The sequence below is a fragment of the Centroberyx gerrardi genome, chromosome 12 (genome assembly GCF_048128805.1).
Source record: "Centroberyx gerrardi isolate f3 chromosome 12, fCenGer3.hap1.cur.20231027, whole genome shotgun sequence".
Taxonomy (NCBI): Eukaryota; Metazoa; Chordata; class Actinopteri; order Beryciformes; family Berycidae; genus Centroberyx; species Centroberyx gerrardi.
Genome location: NC_136008.1, coordinates 21,070,106 through 21,087,543, shown reverse-complemented (window position 1 = coordinate 21,087,543; position 17,438 = coordinate 21,070,106). Strand labels below are relative to the sequence as shown.

General features: G+C 39.5%; 1 protein-coding gene across 1 annotated transcript in view; it reads right to left on the bottom strand.

Moving 5' to 3' along the window:
* Window positions 1-4,087: 4,087 nt before the first annotated feature.
* Window positions 4,088-17,438, bottom strand: part of me1 (malic enzyme 1, NADP(+)-dependent, cytosolic) — an 85,837-nt gene continuing 72,486 nt past the window's right edge. Inside the window, exons 9-14 of the mRNA XM_071902407.2 lie at window positions 13,903-14,016; window positions 11,016-11,121; window positions 10,464-10,606; window positions 9,571-9,744; window positions 4,914-5,012; window positions 4,088-4,747 (exon numbers count right to left, since the gene is read on the bottom strand). Of these exons, the coding sequence (XP_071758508.1) occupies window positions 4,580-4,747; window positions 4,914-5,012; window positions 9,571-9,744; window positions 10,464-10,606; window positions 11,016-11,121; window positions 13,903-14,016 (804 nt within the window). The 3' untranslated portion in view covers window positions 4,088-4,579. The remainder of the gene's footprint in view (window positions 4,748-4,913; window positions 5,013-9,570; window positions 9,745-10,463; window positions 10,607-11,015; window positions 11,122-13,902; window positions 14,017-17,438) is intronic.

The following is a 17,438-nucleotide window of genomic DNA, read 5'->3' as shown; positions in this document are numbered from 1 at the left end:
CGCAGAGACGCGAGCTCGGGGCAACGCTTCCTTCGTAACGATCGTCCGTATTTTGTAAAGATGCATAACAGACGGTCCTAATGTCACTGGCATCACAAAACAAGATATATGGTGTGTATGTATGTACATGACATGCACAGAGGACACAACCCCCACTTCACCCGGGGCTAGACGCCCCCTTAGGAACAATGTCCATTTTCTTTTAAAATAAGTAGCATTTGAATATCAATATTATGTGTATAAAAGAAGCATGCTTAAGTAAACACATTTAGAATATAATTCAATCGTAACAGTATATAACTTTGCTATTATAGCCTAATACAAAATATAAAATTATGAAAACGGGCAACTTATGTTAAAATCAACCTTATTTTCAAATTATTATTGGCCAGTGACAAATAACAGTTGGAAGACTTTCTAAAAATATCCAGTATATCCAAATACTGTCACGTTTCTTTATTATTAGTATTAACATTATTAGTATTATTACTTATTTAAAGCCTTATCTCAATTCTTTTTCTCTCAGGAATCAGGATGCTTACACTAGTAAAGAAATTCAAGCTAGCTATCAAGCTAGATATATTCTGTGAACATAGCTAGGCAGCTTTTTAGACTGCAAAAAAAAAAAAAAAAAAAGTTAATTTCTTACCAGAACTATTATGTTATTTGGTCATGATACTGTGCTTCCAAACACTGGCTAGGCTAGTTTATTCAAAATGTCATTGTGGGACAAGATTCCCATAGGGGGCTTCTTCTCTCAAAAAGTCTACTCTTACACTTTAATAAATTACACTTTGAAAATTGTATATATGTACTCCCTTAATAATAACCACAGATTCTTATTTATTAATGTAAAAACAAGATTAATATAGGCTACTTCAAAACCGTTTCTTTGGAATACCTCCCAACAATAAAATGAGTTGGACGCTATTCAAGATTATAGTAGGACTGTTACCATCTTACAAATGATTCATAATTAAACTTTGCTCAGTCTAGTGGTCCATTATCTCCCATCTTTTTATTAGTGCAACACAACCTGTTGCAAGTACACCAGTACATCCGGAAAGGCCATTAAATGGCCACCTATTCATCACTATATGAGGAGAAAGTAAACAATGCAAAGATATTTATGGAGACAGGGTGCCATAAATAAGACTCTGAACGCACTCTCACGCAGTTTCACCCTAAGGAAAACAATTCTGAAACAAAGAGCATCACAGCCGCCTGTGTCTCTAGGCAGACTCAACAAAAGCAATTATTAGGAAAAAAGAGAACACTGAAATTCACTGAAGTAATGTCAACGGTTCACACATACTGAGAGAAAGATAAATGCACAGTGAGGTGCTGCTAGTGGCAACATAACTATATAATAGCAAAATTGAATTGATTGAATCTTTATGGAGGTGTTATTTGGCATAAAATTGGTACGAGCATTAAATCTTAGTGTATGGAGGTGTTTTTTGAGTGGTATGTTTTCCTTTTCTATAACTATTCTGACGTAACCTTCCATTATTAGTCTGAAGCTGTGAAATAAGATGCAAACAATGCAGAGCAGGCTATTCAGAACTGGATTGTTCCCTGTGCTTACTGTATGGCCTGCAATTTACATGCATGAGTTGACCTAGTGCAGAAACATTTAAATGTCCCTCGAACAACAGACTGAATGTTACCACATAGATTTTATTGAATTGCATGTTTGGCAGTTTGCTGGACATTTCAGATGAAATAGTAATTTTTGTGACTTTAAAGCCAGAGAACAACCATCATGATTTTAGTTAGCTAGCCTCTTTATCTCCCTTGGATCTGTTCTCTCTGCACCTCTCCCTATTCTTTTCTCCTCTGCCGATGGTATACATTTTGAATAGACGATGATTTCCCCAGAGACAGGAGTGAAAACATATAAAAGGTGCTGAAATGATAAAAGGTGACTGGCCAGGCCTGTTTTGGGTAAAGCCAGGTGATCAAAAGCACATACACCATGCAAAGGTATTATGTACTACATCCATTTGGCATGGGTGCCCCTCTTGGAAATTGAACCCTCTGGCAATGGTAGCACATTTCTCTATGAGTTGAATTACATGGGGCCAGCAGCAGCAGCAGCAGCTGAAGGATGACTATTATTATTTAGTCTCCACTGTGTGATTCATCTTCCACTTTCATCCCATCCAACCTTGATTACCAAAGGAAAGGCATCTCAGAGGCTGAGGACCACTCACAAACTCTAACAGTGGTAGACATTGTAGAAGTCCCACCACATTCATTTACCTTGAATCTATCCCACATGAATACTGCAGGCTTCTTGGATGTTATACAGAAGAACCAAATCAATATTTTACAACTCAGAACAGTTATCAGACCATTCCTTGTGACTTCCAATGGCTCAAATGAGAGCACAACTGGATTTTTCCAAACAATTGCTCTTGCTGAGTCAAATTGCAGCAGTGGTTCAGTGAGCCTGCAGTAAAAAAAAACGTGTGGTTCCATCAATGGCTGCATCTGTACACTGTGAGTTCACTGTTACCTGTCAGCTGTGATGTGCACACATTGGAAGACATACAGAACACAGTGTTAAATAGATAGAGAGGGCTTGTTTAACAGAGGAAACAAAGATTGACAGGGCCAATTAAGTTCTATTTGAACTGTCACTGTGTGTTCATATTTCAAACAATTCATAATCTCTCCTCAATTGTAGAACACACGACTGCTTTATTTGCAATGATCACTTTTGACTTGAGAGTTCTGCCAGTGTTATAAAGTTGGATGCTGTTTCTGCTGGATGAAGAGTGTACTTGAAGTTATGAGAGGTATGGGAGTGGAACAAATACGGTTCAGAAATGATCAAAATTGTAGAACACGATTGCCATTTCAATCGCCATCTGAACTGCATGTGAATAGAAAATACCACAGCAGACAGTGAGCAATGCTATTAAATATTCAGTCCAGCTCAAGATGCAGAAAATCATCACAGAGAGAGAAAGAGAGATAGATAGAAAGAGAGAAACAGATCAAATCAAATGAATTGCTTGATTTACGCATCATTGAAAAGTAGTGATAATCAAGAGCAACAGTAGCTTGATAGAGCACTTTAAAGGGGAGATAAAGAGATGGGAATAGGCACGGATGAAGCTCTCAGCATCTCAGAGAGAGGATGGAATGCCTCTCACAAGATTTGCAGGAGATAAAAACGCGCCACATCACTTGTTAACAACATGCAACACCCGAGATATCCTTGGATTTTCTCTTTTTGCTGTCATAAACCTGCCTGCCATTGATATCTGCTCTTATTGCCAATGTCCCATTACCGATGTCATGGCCACTTCTTATAAAACACTGAGGTCAAAGCAACCCAGCAGAAGTAATAGTACTAAGTGCTATTATAAAATTCCTTCTCTCTCCTTAGCTCTGATTCATTTCTTTTCCTAGCTCTTCGCTCTTACATGATCGTTCTATGGTTGCAGGAATATTATAAGGGCACTAAGACACCTACCATTGCACTCTTGTTTTTTGGTTGCTTGTAATGTTGATGATTGAGGAATTGAAGCTTATTCTACTGTTGCACTCTTAAGTCGCTCTGGACAAGTGTGTCAAAAAAAATCTCAAAATTTAAAGTTGTCTGATCCCAAAATCAGTTAGCAGTTTTCATCTTAAAGACAACACTTGACTTGAAAAGCCCTAATGATGAAAAAACTGTTGGAGGTTGGAGGTTTCTAATAATGTCAGACCTATCAAGGCGAATGGTGTCACTGGGACAAAAACGTTATTTGCAATATGTTCTGTCTCATGGGTGACTAACAGTGAGACACCAACCATGTGGATCAATGAGAGGAACATTAGTTAATAGGATTTCTGTGTGAGTCACTCTTATAATAGCACACAATTTAGGAGCTATTTAAAGAGCTTGCCATATCTTTATTATAAAGTCCCTGTTATATTTGAGTCTAACACTCACTGTATCTTTTCCCTTTGCCACCTCACATACACACCACAAGTACAAACCCTGCAGGCTACAAAGACTGAGTCAGACAGATGTACTAACCAAACACGCAAGGTAAACATTAATCAAAACTTTTTTTATTTGACAATGTGTTTTTGAATTGTAGCTGACACAATCATAAAGTATGTCCCTTTTACAGTACAATTAAAGGTAACCCGTGAAGGATTTTCTCTAAATATATCATTGTAAAATATAATGTGATAACAACCATCAATGCTACATACTATAGCCTCTGCGAGCTGCTTTCTATCAACATATTTCTTTAGGTTCCCTCCTTTCTGTATTCTACTAGCACTCTTTTCTCTATTTGAGGGCTATTTTCAAGGAATCAAGCCCGAGAACTCCTAGATAGGACCAAATGAAAGCATGAAACAGATCGCTATCAGAAACAGTGTCAGTCCAGTCTTTTGTTATTATCAAAATGTGTCGTCACAATTAATTTAACAGCAATATATTAATGAGAAAATTCTACACGCAGCCTCTTTCAAACCCCAACATCACTGCTGGTGATGATATTGCACCTCAGTAGTTGCCTTGTCCCTCGGGTGCCAGAGTGTGGCTCCCTTTGTCCCTCCGTCCTTTATATTACAGTTTGCATGACTGGACGGTCATGGTGTCCTCTGGCCAGCGGTACGCGTCCACAGAAAACATGTCATAGTCAGTGCTGTAGATGAGCGAGCGCACATACGCCTCTTTGTCGGCCGGCTCTGGCTTGAGTGTCGCCATGTTGTGCTCGTAGGCGTACTCCATGATCTGCAATGCACAAGTTTGCACTTAAAGGTTTTGCAGTTCTGATTTCACATGATTCAACCTTTGTAGGGGAATCAATTCAGAAACACAACTCTCCGCCCAAATGGACACAAACTGACACCGTGAGGAAGTACATCTGCCATTCATTGTGTGTGTCCGAGGCTCTTACCTTGACCGCCAGTTTGAAGGAGACGCCTCTGATGGAGTTGAGCGGAGGATACAGTCGTCCCTCTGCCAGGTCCTTCTCTGTCACCAGGTCAGCAATGGCCTGTTAAACAGCACACACACAGCTCAGGTCATACAAACGTCCTTGCGTTTATTTGTTTTGGACTTGTACTTTATTAGATATATTATGTCAAACATGTTATGAAGGACACAAGAACACACAAGAAGATAACAGCCTACTTAGCCAACGCAATGAAGCAGCTAAGCTAACTGAGTCCTGGTTGATTTAGTTATTCAATGTGGAAAATGCCATTGTACATGGTGATGATGTAATAACTACAGAACTGCTCTGATTGGCTGAAAGAGTTGGCTCCACTATGACATAAAATGTTGAGTTGACTTGGCAAAATCGGGACGTACACACACGCAAATCTACTAAGAGAGACAGAGAGAGAGAGAGAGAGAGAGGAAGATAGAGAGACAGAGAGATTAAGTTTCCTGATTTTAATTTCATAAGTTATTCACATATTGTTTGTGTTTTTTCTTATTTATTTAATTCTGTATAAACACATTCTCTGCTGGATATGTAATTATTTTAATCAGAATTGTTGTTGTTGTTGCTCATATGACATTGTTTTATACATTTCATTGCTTTGGCAACACTGACATTGTCATTCATGCCAATAAAGCATTTTTGAATTGAATTGAATTGAATTGAATCGAATTGAATTGAAAGAGGGTGGGGAAGAGAGAGAGGGAGGGAGAGAGAGAGAGAACGAGAGAGGAACTTCACACATATTGCAAACACAGATATGAATATGTTGACTGCAGACGGGGAAGCAGGATGAACAAATAGGTGCACTCAGCAAATAGAGCACTGAAAATCCTTCTCTTCAGCAAGGTCTCGTCATTCACCAACATTCGGCACATGCTAAACGGCGATATTCACACCAGATGCTCTCTCCATTCTTGTTCTCTGTCTCTGAGCTCCTTTCCCTGCATGGTCCATCCATCCCGCCTTTTCTCTGCAGCATTCTTTTTTCTGGCCTTAGTGTGGCTTTGTGCAGCCCATTGTGTGCCAGGTTTTGAGATCTGAAAGCCTCGTCTTTTCAAATGAAAAACCTCCACAAATCTCAAGCCATTTTCTGATGCATGTCATTTTATGGTTGCCATGCCTTCATTTTACGTGCTTTCTTCAACACATAGCCCACATCTTCACATTACATTTTCTTATCGGGGACATCCACAAAGACTGACACAGCTTGAATACCTTGTAAATAGTGAAACTAATGAGTATTACATGCTTTGCAAGTCCTCAGGGAATGAACATAATCTACAAAAGCTGATAGGACTTGTGCAATAGCTTGTAACCGCAGTGGTGGGCAACCATTTCCCTGCAAGACAAGCTTTGAAATAGTCTTATGATCTCTGCAGGTACTCCCTGCTTGGTCAACAGTGAACAGCTTCACTAATAAAAGAACTACAGTTGTTAGTGGTATTCATGTTCACTTTTCTAATCAGCTCTAATATGATTTGACTGAATAATTGCTAATAGTTGAAGCTAAGCTAAACCCAAAGTAGCCTCTGTCTAACAGTATGCTTCATTTTGTGGAAAATACGCATATCCCCATGCTCAATATCTCAGTTATGTCTGTCTGCTCTCTGTCTTTCTTTGCATGTGTAAGTGTTTTTATCCCAGGACGCATCTCCAACTTAATTTACTCTGTCACCAAATTGCAACTGCAACTCAACTTAATGAAGGAAAGTGTTAACCATTTCTCATATCTGCAGGGTCGGGTGATGTAACCAGACTGGCTGGATGAAATCCTATCTGAATGCAAAAGGTTAGCCTGGACAGGGTCTCTGATGGTGTGTTAAATGGGTTGGAGCCATATTACCCTGTAGGCAGTCTGAGCTGGGTACAAGCACAGGGAGATTGTAAAGTGGACCTGTAGATAAGCACTAGTCTTACTGCGGCACCGTGCCACTATCTCCTGACAGGTATAAGTGCTGTGAGTCCACAGAATACAAATTCATGTGAAATGGCACTGCTGGGGAAGCTACTTTGAAAGTATAGTTTTACAAGCTACCAGTTACTTCACACTTGGAGGTTACTTAGAAAAAGTAGTTCAAACTACTTTGTAAAAACAAAAAAAAAAGATCCTATCTACATTTGCAGTCATATATTCCAACATCACATGATGGCAAGACATACCACTGATCAGGATGTCAACAAAAAATAAAAATAAAGTGAAAGGAATGTTCATTTATTTATAATGCCCTCCCTCTGCCAGCTGCCTGCCAGAAACAAGTCCAAAGCAAGTAGGAGTGATGTGTATCACTCCTGCTTGGTTTTGACCTACAAACAAACCAAACAACCCAGTTTGGATATTTCACATAAAAAAGTAGAATTAATGTAAATACATAAGGAGGTCGACTCAAGACTTGAAAATTTGTTTAACAGCCAATAATAGTTGCTAGTTGCAGTAGTTAACTATAACTGAAAATGACAAAAAAGTACTGAAAAGTACTAAAACTCTACCCAAATCTAAATTTAGTTAATTGCTACCAAGCTACTACAAAATGTGAACCTACTAGTTTAATTTTACATAGTGAAACTATAGCCTAATGATGATATTAATATTACCAGGCTGGAAGAAGTTTCAAACCTAAACTGAAGCCGACACAAGACAGAAAAAGCCTCTATACATCATTTCAGTCATTTGAGGTTTCCAGCACTACCTCCACTTGCTAATCTTTGTGAGATCAATGTCCTCTATAAGCTCAAGTGTGTCTCTTATTCGATCAAATCACACAGACAGGTCTGTTCACACGTCAAGGAAGATTAACGGCTTAGTTGGTCCAATGTTCAACTGTCAGACGTGGCCTCACAGGACTAGTATGTGAGCTGTGAGAAGGACTGAGGGAAGGGCAAGAGAGAGGGAGGACGCACAAACATGCAAACACAGATTAGCAATCGGGCAGAGAGATGAAGTCAAAAAGGGAAAAAATAGAGTGATAAAAGGGGATGAAATGGTAATTGATGCCAAGGACTTTAGGGAGCGAGAGAGAGCGATGTGTGGAGATACAGGGAGAGAGTGGTGGGATGATTTGAATGCTGAAGAGCAGTGGAGTCTAGAGATTCTACTCCATGTTTGACTCACGTAAACCCTCAGGGTGAAAAAGCAGAACGAACTAGGAAAAGTTGGGTTTTGACTTTTGACTGTTTGTCATCTCAGAGATCATACAGTATTATTAGTTTCAACAAATGTGCTCTTCACTTGTTTTGGGTGTTTCTGTCAAGCAAATACCTCTGAGTTAATTCAGAAGTCAAGTGTCAATTTTTTTTTTTCCCAGCACAATTTTTCATGCTGTTCCAGGCAGAAAGGGAAACAGGCGGCGACCGGATGACAGAGTGCAGCGTTGACGTTTTAGACAAGAAGAGTTAGACTAAGTTGAGCCCTGAGGGAGAAAGGAGACAGAAGAGGATGGAAATGGAGTGAGGGAGTGCTAATATATACAGAGTATAGCTTTATTACCCTCAGGGATCAGAAGCCATGTAACAAATGCTTTCATGTACTATCTGCTGAATTTTGGGTGTTATGTTGTTGTTTTTATACCCAGTTATACCATGCCACGAATACTCTGCTCTGAATGGCTGGAGGGCATTCATTAGTTTTCATTGCGCCGTGGCCTGGCAGGGCCCGGGTGCTGCTTGAAGTGGGGAGAGAGGATGAAGGATCGCTCATATGATGTGGAAAGAAAATTTGTATCAAGTACAGAGAATTTTGTATCAAGTACAGAGAATTTTGTATCAAGTACAGAGAATTTTAGTCTTGTTATTGCTGTTTGCTATTTGCTAATTGCCAAATTCAATCTCCTCCACTGCCATGATAGGAAGTCAAATAAAGTACATGATCACCATTTCACATAATGAAAAGGATTTGAACATTGCATTCAAGCAAAAACTGGCATATGATCAATGGCTTGATATGAGGCTGTAATTCTAAAGATAGTGTTTAAAAGCCTTTATTCTATTTGGTTTTTGAGTCATAATCTTAAGTGAAAAACTGCTTGAATAAATGGGTTTACAAATTGTGTGCCGTATGTGCGGAATTTATTCAGTTTGGGAAAGTTCACACAGTATTTTGGCTATTATACTTCACTTAACCTCAAGCAAAACTGGCTTATCACTATTCAGAATTGCATGTTATCAAGATTTCCGTGTTCCATTTCAGCATTTTGAAATCATACACTGACAACATCAGTAGGCTTTTAAAGCTACTTCGATACAAAAATAAATCCAACCTTAATCCTATAGTAAGAGGGAAGACAGGAAAGCACTGGAGAAAAATATTTTAGAGAGAGAGATAAAGACAGAGAGCACACAAGACAATAGGCCAATTATTTATTTCAAAATTTAATTAGAGGATCAACCCCTTGAGATGAACCATCTCGTTTTCGTGGGGGTCCTCAGGCAAAAAACATAGAAGTTAACAACATATAAACAAAACAAAATACATAAATACAATATTAGCAACCAGGACAGGTATACTGCACAGTGAAAGTTAGAGAAAGTGTGTGTGTGCTTTATGAGCAAGTGTAAATGAATGTATGTGTGTGTGTGTGTGTGTGTGTGTGTGTATGTGTGAGTGTATTACCTCTGCTGTGGTGAGGAAGATTTCATCAGTAACATGGCGGATGGCGCAGGCGGTGACGCCCAGGCCCACACCGGGGAAGATGTAGGCGTTGTTTCCCTGGCCGGGGTGGAGCTTCCTCCCATCGGGCAAGGTCACGGGGTCAAACGGACTGCCACTGGCAAAGATGCCCCGCCCCTGCAGCACACAGGTGTGCAGTATTGTGTTATACAAAGTATTGTTCACCCATTTTTCATTAGAAATGAGGAAGAGAACACGTCCTGTGCTGTTAACAAACACTATTCTCTCTCTCTCTACAGTTTCTAATTTATCCTGCTAAAATTCTAAGGCAGTTAGGCTGATACTTGCATTAATTTAGAGTAATAATCTGCAACATTTTCATTTAAACAAATGTCCTCTCTATCACAGATTGATATAACACAATAGTGATCAACTTATAGCCAATTCATGAAAGCTTTTTCATTTGCTGTTCTAAACACCAGGTGTCTGGGAGGTCTTATCCGAGAAAAGAGCACAGGAAGTGATACGCTTTACGTTTCCAGTTTGTTTGGAATCAGCAGAAGAAGAACCGGGGTAGTTAACGTGAGCAGCGATAGCTGAGCTTTGAGCACCATGGCTGAACAGACAAAGAAAATAGCGCCACCTACAGAAACTCAATCTTCATTAACAGATAATCCAAAGAAAAATATTTAAGGTTTGATTGACAGGTGATCTCTGGGAAGTGCAGTGAAAAACACCACAGTAATAAGCACTAATAAGCAATCTCACAGATTATTTCTTTAATTATGAAAAACAATTTACGAGTCAAACAAAATCCACTGATTGTAAAGTATACTGATGAAGCATGCAAGCATAGCCAAGTCCTGTGGCGTAAAAGGACTATCCTCAGTAAGTACCTCTGTCAGTGTGTAACACTGCTCCGCAGTGCATTCAGCTTTGCTGGTTGGGTTGCTGAGGGCAAAAATTATTGGCCGTTCATTGAAGGAAGCCATGTCCTTGATGATCTGCTCTGTGAAGGCTCCAGCAATGGCCGCCACGCCTAAGATAGAGACACATCAATATAGATTCAATTTAAGATTGCCTCTGAGGAACGTTTATGTCAACCAAGTGCACAGAACAGATTTAATCAACATGACTGTTAAAATTAATTTTTAGTCTTTCAACTCTAAGGTCAGAATTAACATTTCTGGGGATGGATTGGCAAAATCTTTTCCAGGAGCCCAAATTGTACCTTAGAGCGTTCCTGTACGTTTACAGTTGAATCTCATTCCAGTAATGTCTTTTTCAATTACAGATGGACCATATTTACTTGATAATCATATTCCTAGGGCATTTTTCCTTGTCACCGTTCCCTTTCCACCGGTCCAGTCTGATCAAGATGAAAAATCCATTCAACAAGCAATGCAGTACTAGCAAAGATGATGTGTTCTGCATGCAAAATGTTTTACCAATGATAGCTGTAGGTTTGAGCTCCTGCACCACATCCTCCAGTTTCCTCATCTGTGGATGCTCATGAGCAAACCTCTCCTTCTCATGGGTCAGGTGGTCTCGACCCTAAAGAATTGGGGGGGGGGGACAGAGGGAGAAGGCAGAAGTGGATGAGGAAAAAGCAGAAAAGGAGGATGAGGAGTAGAGGAATTCAGATTCAGTAAGATTGCGTTTCCAGGGGAATCTGTGCATTGTTTTGCACCTCAGTTGCTTGAGCTAGAGTTTTATTCTCTAAGACATTTATGCAAATCAAGTTATGGCACAAACAAGCCCTCAAAAAGACCACTGTGCAAGCAAACAGCCCCCTCATCACCAATTGCAAGCGCACAATTGTGTGCTTCAGCTTTGATTGAATCTGGGCCTTTCTATCATTCATAGAACAAGTGAGAGAGGTCTGTGCTCTACGGAAAAGTCCTGTAATTTAGGAGGTTTATCTTAGGTGTGTGGGTTCAAAAATCAGAAACAATAAGAAACAAACAAGAACTCACACACTGATAAAAAAGAAAGAATTCTAAAAGAAGTCAATTGATGCAAAAAATGACATTTATTAACATGATTGTTTCCTGTTTGTGTACTGTCAAATTTGGACTGTATGTAAATTAACATCAGTCCTTTTTTAGCATCAGTTGGACAGAAAATTATCTTTGACATGGGTTCATCAATATGACATCTGTAGACTGTCTTCCAGCAAATATAGACATAACAGGGAAATGTATCTATTGATTGTGGATGTAGCTCTGAAGTGAAACTACCTAGGACAAATCCACTCTCAAATACTCTTACACTGGTATATAATCAATTTGTGATGTTCAAGGTATTCCAGGCGTTATTTATTATTTTTATATTACTCAAAACACAATATGTCTTGTGGCTGCATTGCATTCTGGTCTATTGAGGTTACAGTCGATGGATAAATCGGTATCTCTTACTCTTACATTTCTCCCTGTCTGATTGTTGAATGTCGGTGCAAAAAAACGGCGGCTCTAGAAAGAAGCTCTTGCTCTTTGATTCTGAGAGACTGACACCAAAACATTTTAAAAAAAAGTTTACTGCTGATGTTTTAGATTGCTGAACAATTTTCTGCTATCAAACTCCATTGTAGCTGTGCTGGAAATGTCTCAAGACGACGTCACGTCTACGTTTGGCCAGTCATCCATAAGAACAGGAAAAATACACCACCAATCAATAAAACGGACCAAGAAATGCAAGGCACCATAGCTGTTCTTTTAACACTGTTGAAGTGTTTTGGGTGGATTTTTCCTTTAAGTACTGACAAGGAAGAAACTTTCTGGCCGTCCTCTTCCAGCTAACTTACGTGCCATGTACATGCACAGTGCAGTTTCTATGCTTCTGCAGCATATTACAGGTGGAATCTGATGCATCCATTGTCTCCTACACTATAGCACAAGGCTGTTTTTGTAGTTTTGTTGAGGATTTTTTTTTGGCATTTCTCCTTTATTAGACAGCCACAGTAGAGGGACACAGGAGGGACAGGGCAGAGAGAGGGGATGACATGGAGCACAGGCTGGATTCAAACCCATGCTGTTGTGATTAAGACTTCACCATAATGGTACGCACTCGACCGGTTAAGCCACCGGGACGCCCTGTTGTTTTTTTTAACTTGATAGATGGTTTGTGAAATCGCTATCTTTTCTGTAGAAGTAAACGCATTGCATTCTCGGCACTGCAAAACAGTTAAACAACTTTTTTAAAGATTTAATGACACAGCATTGCAAATCCAATGTTATACAGAGTAACAATATCTTTGGCAAAACCTGATGGATCAGCCACAGGCAAATACGTGTTGGCACTTATTTCTCAATGTTGTACAGTGTGGCTTGGCCAGTATGACATTTAGAATGACACATGGTTACAAACACACACGTGTGTTTATCGTTTTATCCAACCTTCAAATCCACACAGAGGATTTCCAGATAGTACCTGCGATACAATCCATTTGATAGATTTTCACCAAGTTCCAAAAGGAGGAATTTCTTGCCTTAGTTACAATTATCACAAAGATCAGATTGTGATGGTTCGCTCTTGGAAGAAACTCATGCTGTCTGTGTCAATACAAAAAACCCCAAAAGATTTGAAGGAGGAAAAATAGTGTAAGCTCCTTAAAGCCAGGCCTTTAGAATAATAGTTCTCAATCTCTTTCTTGACACGTCCCAAAGGAGGATGAGGAGGTGTGTCAGGGGGTGTTGAGGTGTGCATTGATGAGTATGTGGGTGAACCTGAGTACACCAGGTGAGTGCAGATTAATTTAAAATTGTAAAATAAAGTCAACCTTATAAAATAAAGTCAACCTTGAGATTTTAGAGAGGAAGGCATCCTCCATGTTAACAAAACTAACAGATTTAAGGCTTAAGGTGAGAAGAAAGAAAACGTTATCTCTCTACCATCAACCTCGTTAAATTAAAATCAGCTGCCACTGGCAGCACCCTCTGAGAAAACACAACAGCCCACAGTGCATTAAATAATTGGCTGTTCAGGAAAGTCAGTTAATGCTTAATATATTTGGATAAGAAAGGGTAGCAAATACAAATAACCTCAGGCAAGCACAAACATGCTTTAATCTGGATCTGTATGACTGTATTTGGCTGAATTGAGTTTCATTCTCTCATCTCATTTCCATTTGGTTGATAACTGCTGCTATATAATCTCTGGGTTGGACTGCTGTATTCACCGATACGTCGATCCCAGACACTGCCTGGCTTGACAGGGACTCATTTGAGAGTTACATTCAGTCCGTCTGATTAGATTTGTGTGTTTGTGCGTGCATGTGTGCATCTGTCTGTGCATGTGCCTATATAAAGTAAATACTGTATGTGTGATGTAACATACCTTGACGATGAGACCCTTGGAGTCAACCATCCAGATCTTTTTCATACAGGCTTCTTTAGCAAGTCCCTCCTTCTCCATGGCCATGGTGATCAGTTCAGCGATCCCCATGGCTGCCTGAGTGGACGAAAAACAGGAGGGATAATAGAGGAGGGAGAGAGGAGCTGTAAGAGTGATGCTATTTCATTACGACTCCATATCTACTTCACCTGTGTAACATTTATGTGCAATAAGATGAACATCTAATGGCTAGTTTTCAAGGCTATTCCCCTTGGTTCCCTAGGTAACTGAGCAATATAACACATTACTTTTTAAAATTGGCAAGTGGTCCCTTTCCAGGTAAGGCTAAGTAAATTTCATGTTGGACTTCTTTCTTTTGTCAGTGTGAAAAGCACATCGAAGCCCGCAGTGATGTGACTGCACTGTAATTATACATATAAGAGAATTGTATTATACATCATGCTGAATTAATTGAAGAGAAAGAGAAAAAACCTTCTGTGATGGAAAAAGTAATCGAATTATAAGTAGAAATCATTCTCTTCCACACAAAGTAAATACTGCAGAAGAACGTCTGATTTAAGCAGCATTCTGTACATGCCACTTGGAATGAGCTGCAGGAGTGTCAGTGTGTCCCACAGAATTCAAATCTAGTTGTGGTGGTAGGTGGGTTGGCCCGGGTGTGTGTGTGTGTGTGTGTGTGTGTGTGTGTGTGTGTTAGTGCCTTCTTATTCTTGTATTCTCTTATATTGTCGATATATAGGCTATTATCAATAAAGGATCCCATTACCTGGATGACAAAAAAATTATCTAATGTACTCCACTTTAAATAGTTCCATTTGTCAAAAAAATAACTAACCTCTATGGATCTTAAGTGCTCCCTTTCAAGAGCTTTGTGTCAAAGATAACATAACTTAAAAATATAAACAGTGCTACACTGTTCTGTCTGTTGCTTGCTTTTGTCTACAAGGTACGGAAGAATAGAAATGAGACCCCTTTTACAGAGAAATCTGCTTTTCTGCCCCTCTGCCCTGCTGCATCTCTCTGTGCTGTCAGTTTCTCCTGTATCTTTACATCGTTAAATTACAGCCTTTGACATTATTATCTGCTCTGTTTTACTGCTCAGCAGCTCCTCTGGTCCAGACTGTCCTGCTCCTCCTCAGGACGAGTCCTTTTCCTTCTTTGAAAATATTTTTCAATATTAATCTGGATTGAGGGAGAATACATTCAGAGTCAAAAAGTATTATTAACGTTATCGGTATATACTGACTAGCAGCTAGACCGGGCGCTAATCTCAGAAACCCATCTGAATTCCGAGTAACGTTAACTGTTCTTCTTTTCGGGAATTCAGCCGGCCGTCTTATTGGCATGGAAAAAAATATCCCTCATGCTCATAGAGACCGAGCGACACAGAGAGAGAGAGAGCGAGAGACAGAGAGAGCGTGAGCGACAGAGAGAGAGAGAGCGATTGTGGCGGTCAGTGCTGATATTGTGACAAAGTTTTCTATGTGTGGGAAACCCTGAGTGTGTTCATACTGTATGTGTGTGTGTACATACATGTGTGTCTGTGTGACACGATGTGTGTTTTGAGGGCAGTGTGTATTTGTGGTACCACCAATTTGAGCTGGAAGTGTGTGGGTGTGTGTGTGTTTGTGGTGGTGGTGGTGTGTATGTGTGGTGGTCGAAGGGGGGTAGCATAGGGAAGTGTGTATGTGTTTGGGGGCTATAGTATATATGTGTGTATTTGTCTCTCATCATTTTTGGAAAAAAGGGTTTTCACAAATTATTGATGATTTACTGTTCTTCATTTCATATAACATCAAGATTATTACATTAGAATATTCATTTGGAACATTGTTATGGCACTGGACATATTTGCTAAACTAACTTCAGTGCTGGGTAAGGTTTAATAAAGCCTTTCTAACTGGGTACAGCCATGAGAAAAGCTAATTCATGGCACAGTACGTCCTTAATTCCTACAAAGTGCACAATTAAACTTGTTGCTCCAAGGACATGGGTTGATATTAATCAGGCTTCTCAGAGTGAGAGTGCTTCTAGTGTTGATTCTATTCAACTGAACTTTGATGCCATTCCACCTTACATGAGTGCACAGTAAACAAAAAACCTCTCTCTTGGTGTCACAGCACAATCCAGCACAATAATGTACGGTCATTATCACAAAACAAGCCCCGGCAGAGTGAATCAAGGTCTTGATTGGCCATATTTTGCAATGATGATGTACAATGAGGTACAATTTCCTACAATTTCTTCTTCGCAACGGAGCAAACTGTCCAGTTGAGGTGGATTGTTTGCTCCCTTCATGTAGAATCATTCTGCCTTTCAAATCACAACAAAAGATCTAGGCCTGTCTCAAGAAGCGAGATAAGTGTGTAACTTTGGGCTTAACTCTGGCTTTTTCTCACAACGGTGGCTCACTTTTAACCGGGGTAGATCACCATGGTAACCTATGCTGCACAGCTAACCTGCTGCAGTTCAGGTTATCGGATCAGAACGAATAAAAGGCCCACCTCGCACAAATCAATCAGATCTATGGAAACATGGAGTCACCATTCCTATGAATACCATATGAACAAAAACATTGCTTTCAAATGAAAGTGACAAGTAATAAGAAAAAAAAACTGAAAATGGGGAAACTATTGAATTGATAGTAAGAAGAGCTGTACGCAGGGCAACAGTGCTTAAAAACGAGCAGAACCCCTTTGCTTTCCATGATGATTTATTATAGGCTTATCAGATATATAATATTTATTAGATCAGAGATATAATAAATGTTTGTAGCATATCCAGGCACATCCCACTCTGGTGGGCAAATGGGCATCTAACAAATAGCAGGTGAAATTCTCTCATAGGATTCCAGAGTGATTAATGCAATAGATTGCACTCATATTCAATCACCGCAGCCCTGGGGAACATGAGGCGACTTTGTGAATAAGAAATCTTTTCAAAGCCCCAATGAGGCAACATAAAATTGTGTCAGTGAGAAGAATGACCACTGTGTGTTAATGAGGGGCAGAGATAAGCCTTTTTTTCTCACGCATTTACAGTATTTGCAAATTTTCCCCCAGTAATCCTCCCTAGCCTTGGCAACAGCAACACTGTTACTTTTCACTGTTATGTTTTGTATTGCTCATATGTATTCATTATAATAGTTTGTTCTTCTTGAGAGAAGAACACAAATGTTATCCATGTCCATGTCCCACTTTTACAGTCTATTTAATGTGTAGAAATTGTCGGCAGCATATATTTATATAATCCCACAATTATTTATAGTCTATGGCTTTTATTGTTTGAGTATTTTCTACTGGTTTTATTGCCTCTTTTTATATTCTAGTTGTGTATTTATAGTCTACTTCCTTTTCCCCACTGAATCATATTACTTTTGTCTAATTTCCCCTCAGAGATCAATAGTTTCATCTTATCTCATATTAAATACGCTGCTCTGGGTTTGTCCATGTTGCATATGATTGGCTATTTGTTACAAACCCCACCTCTTTCATGTGAACGCACAGGTGAGCAGGACA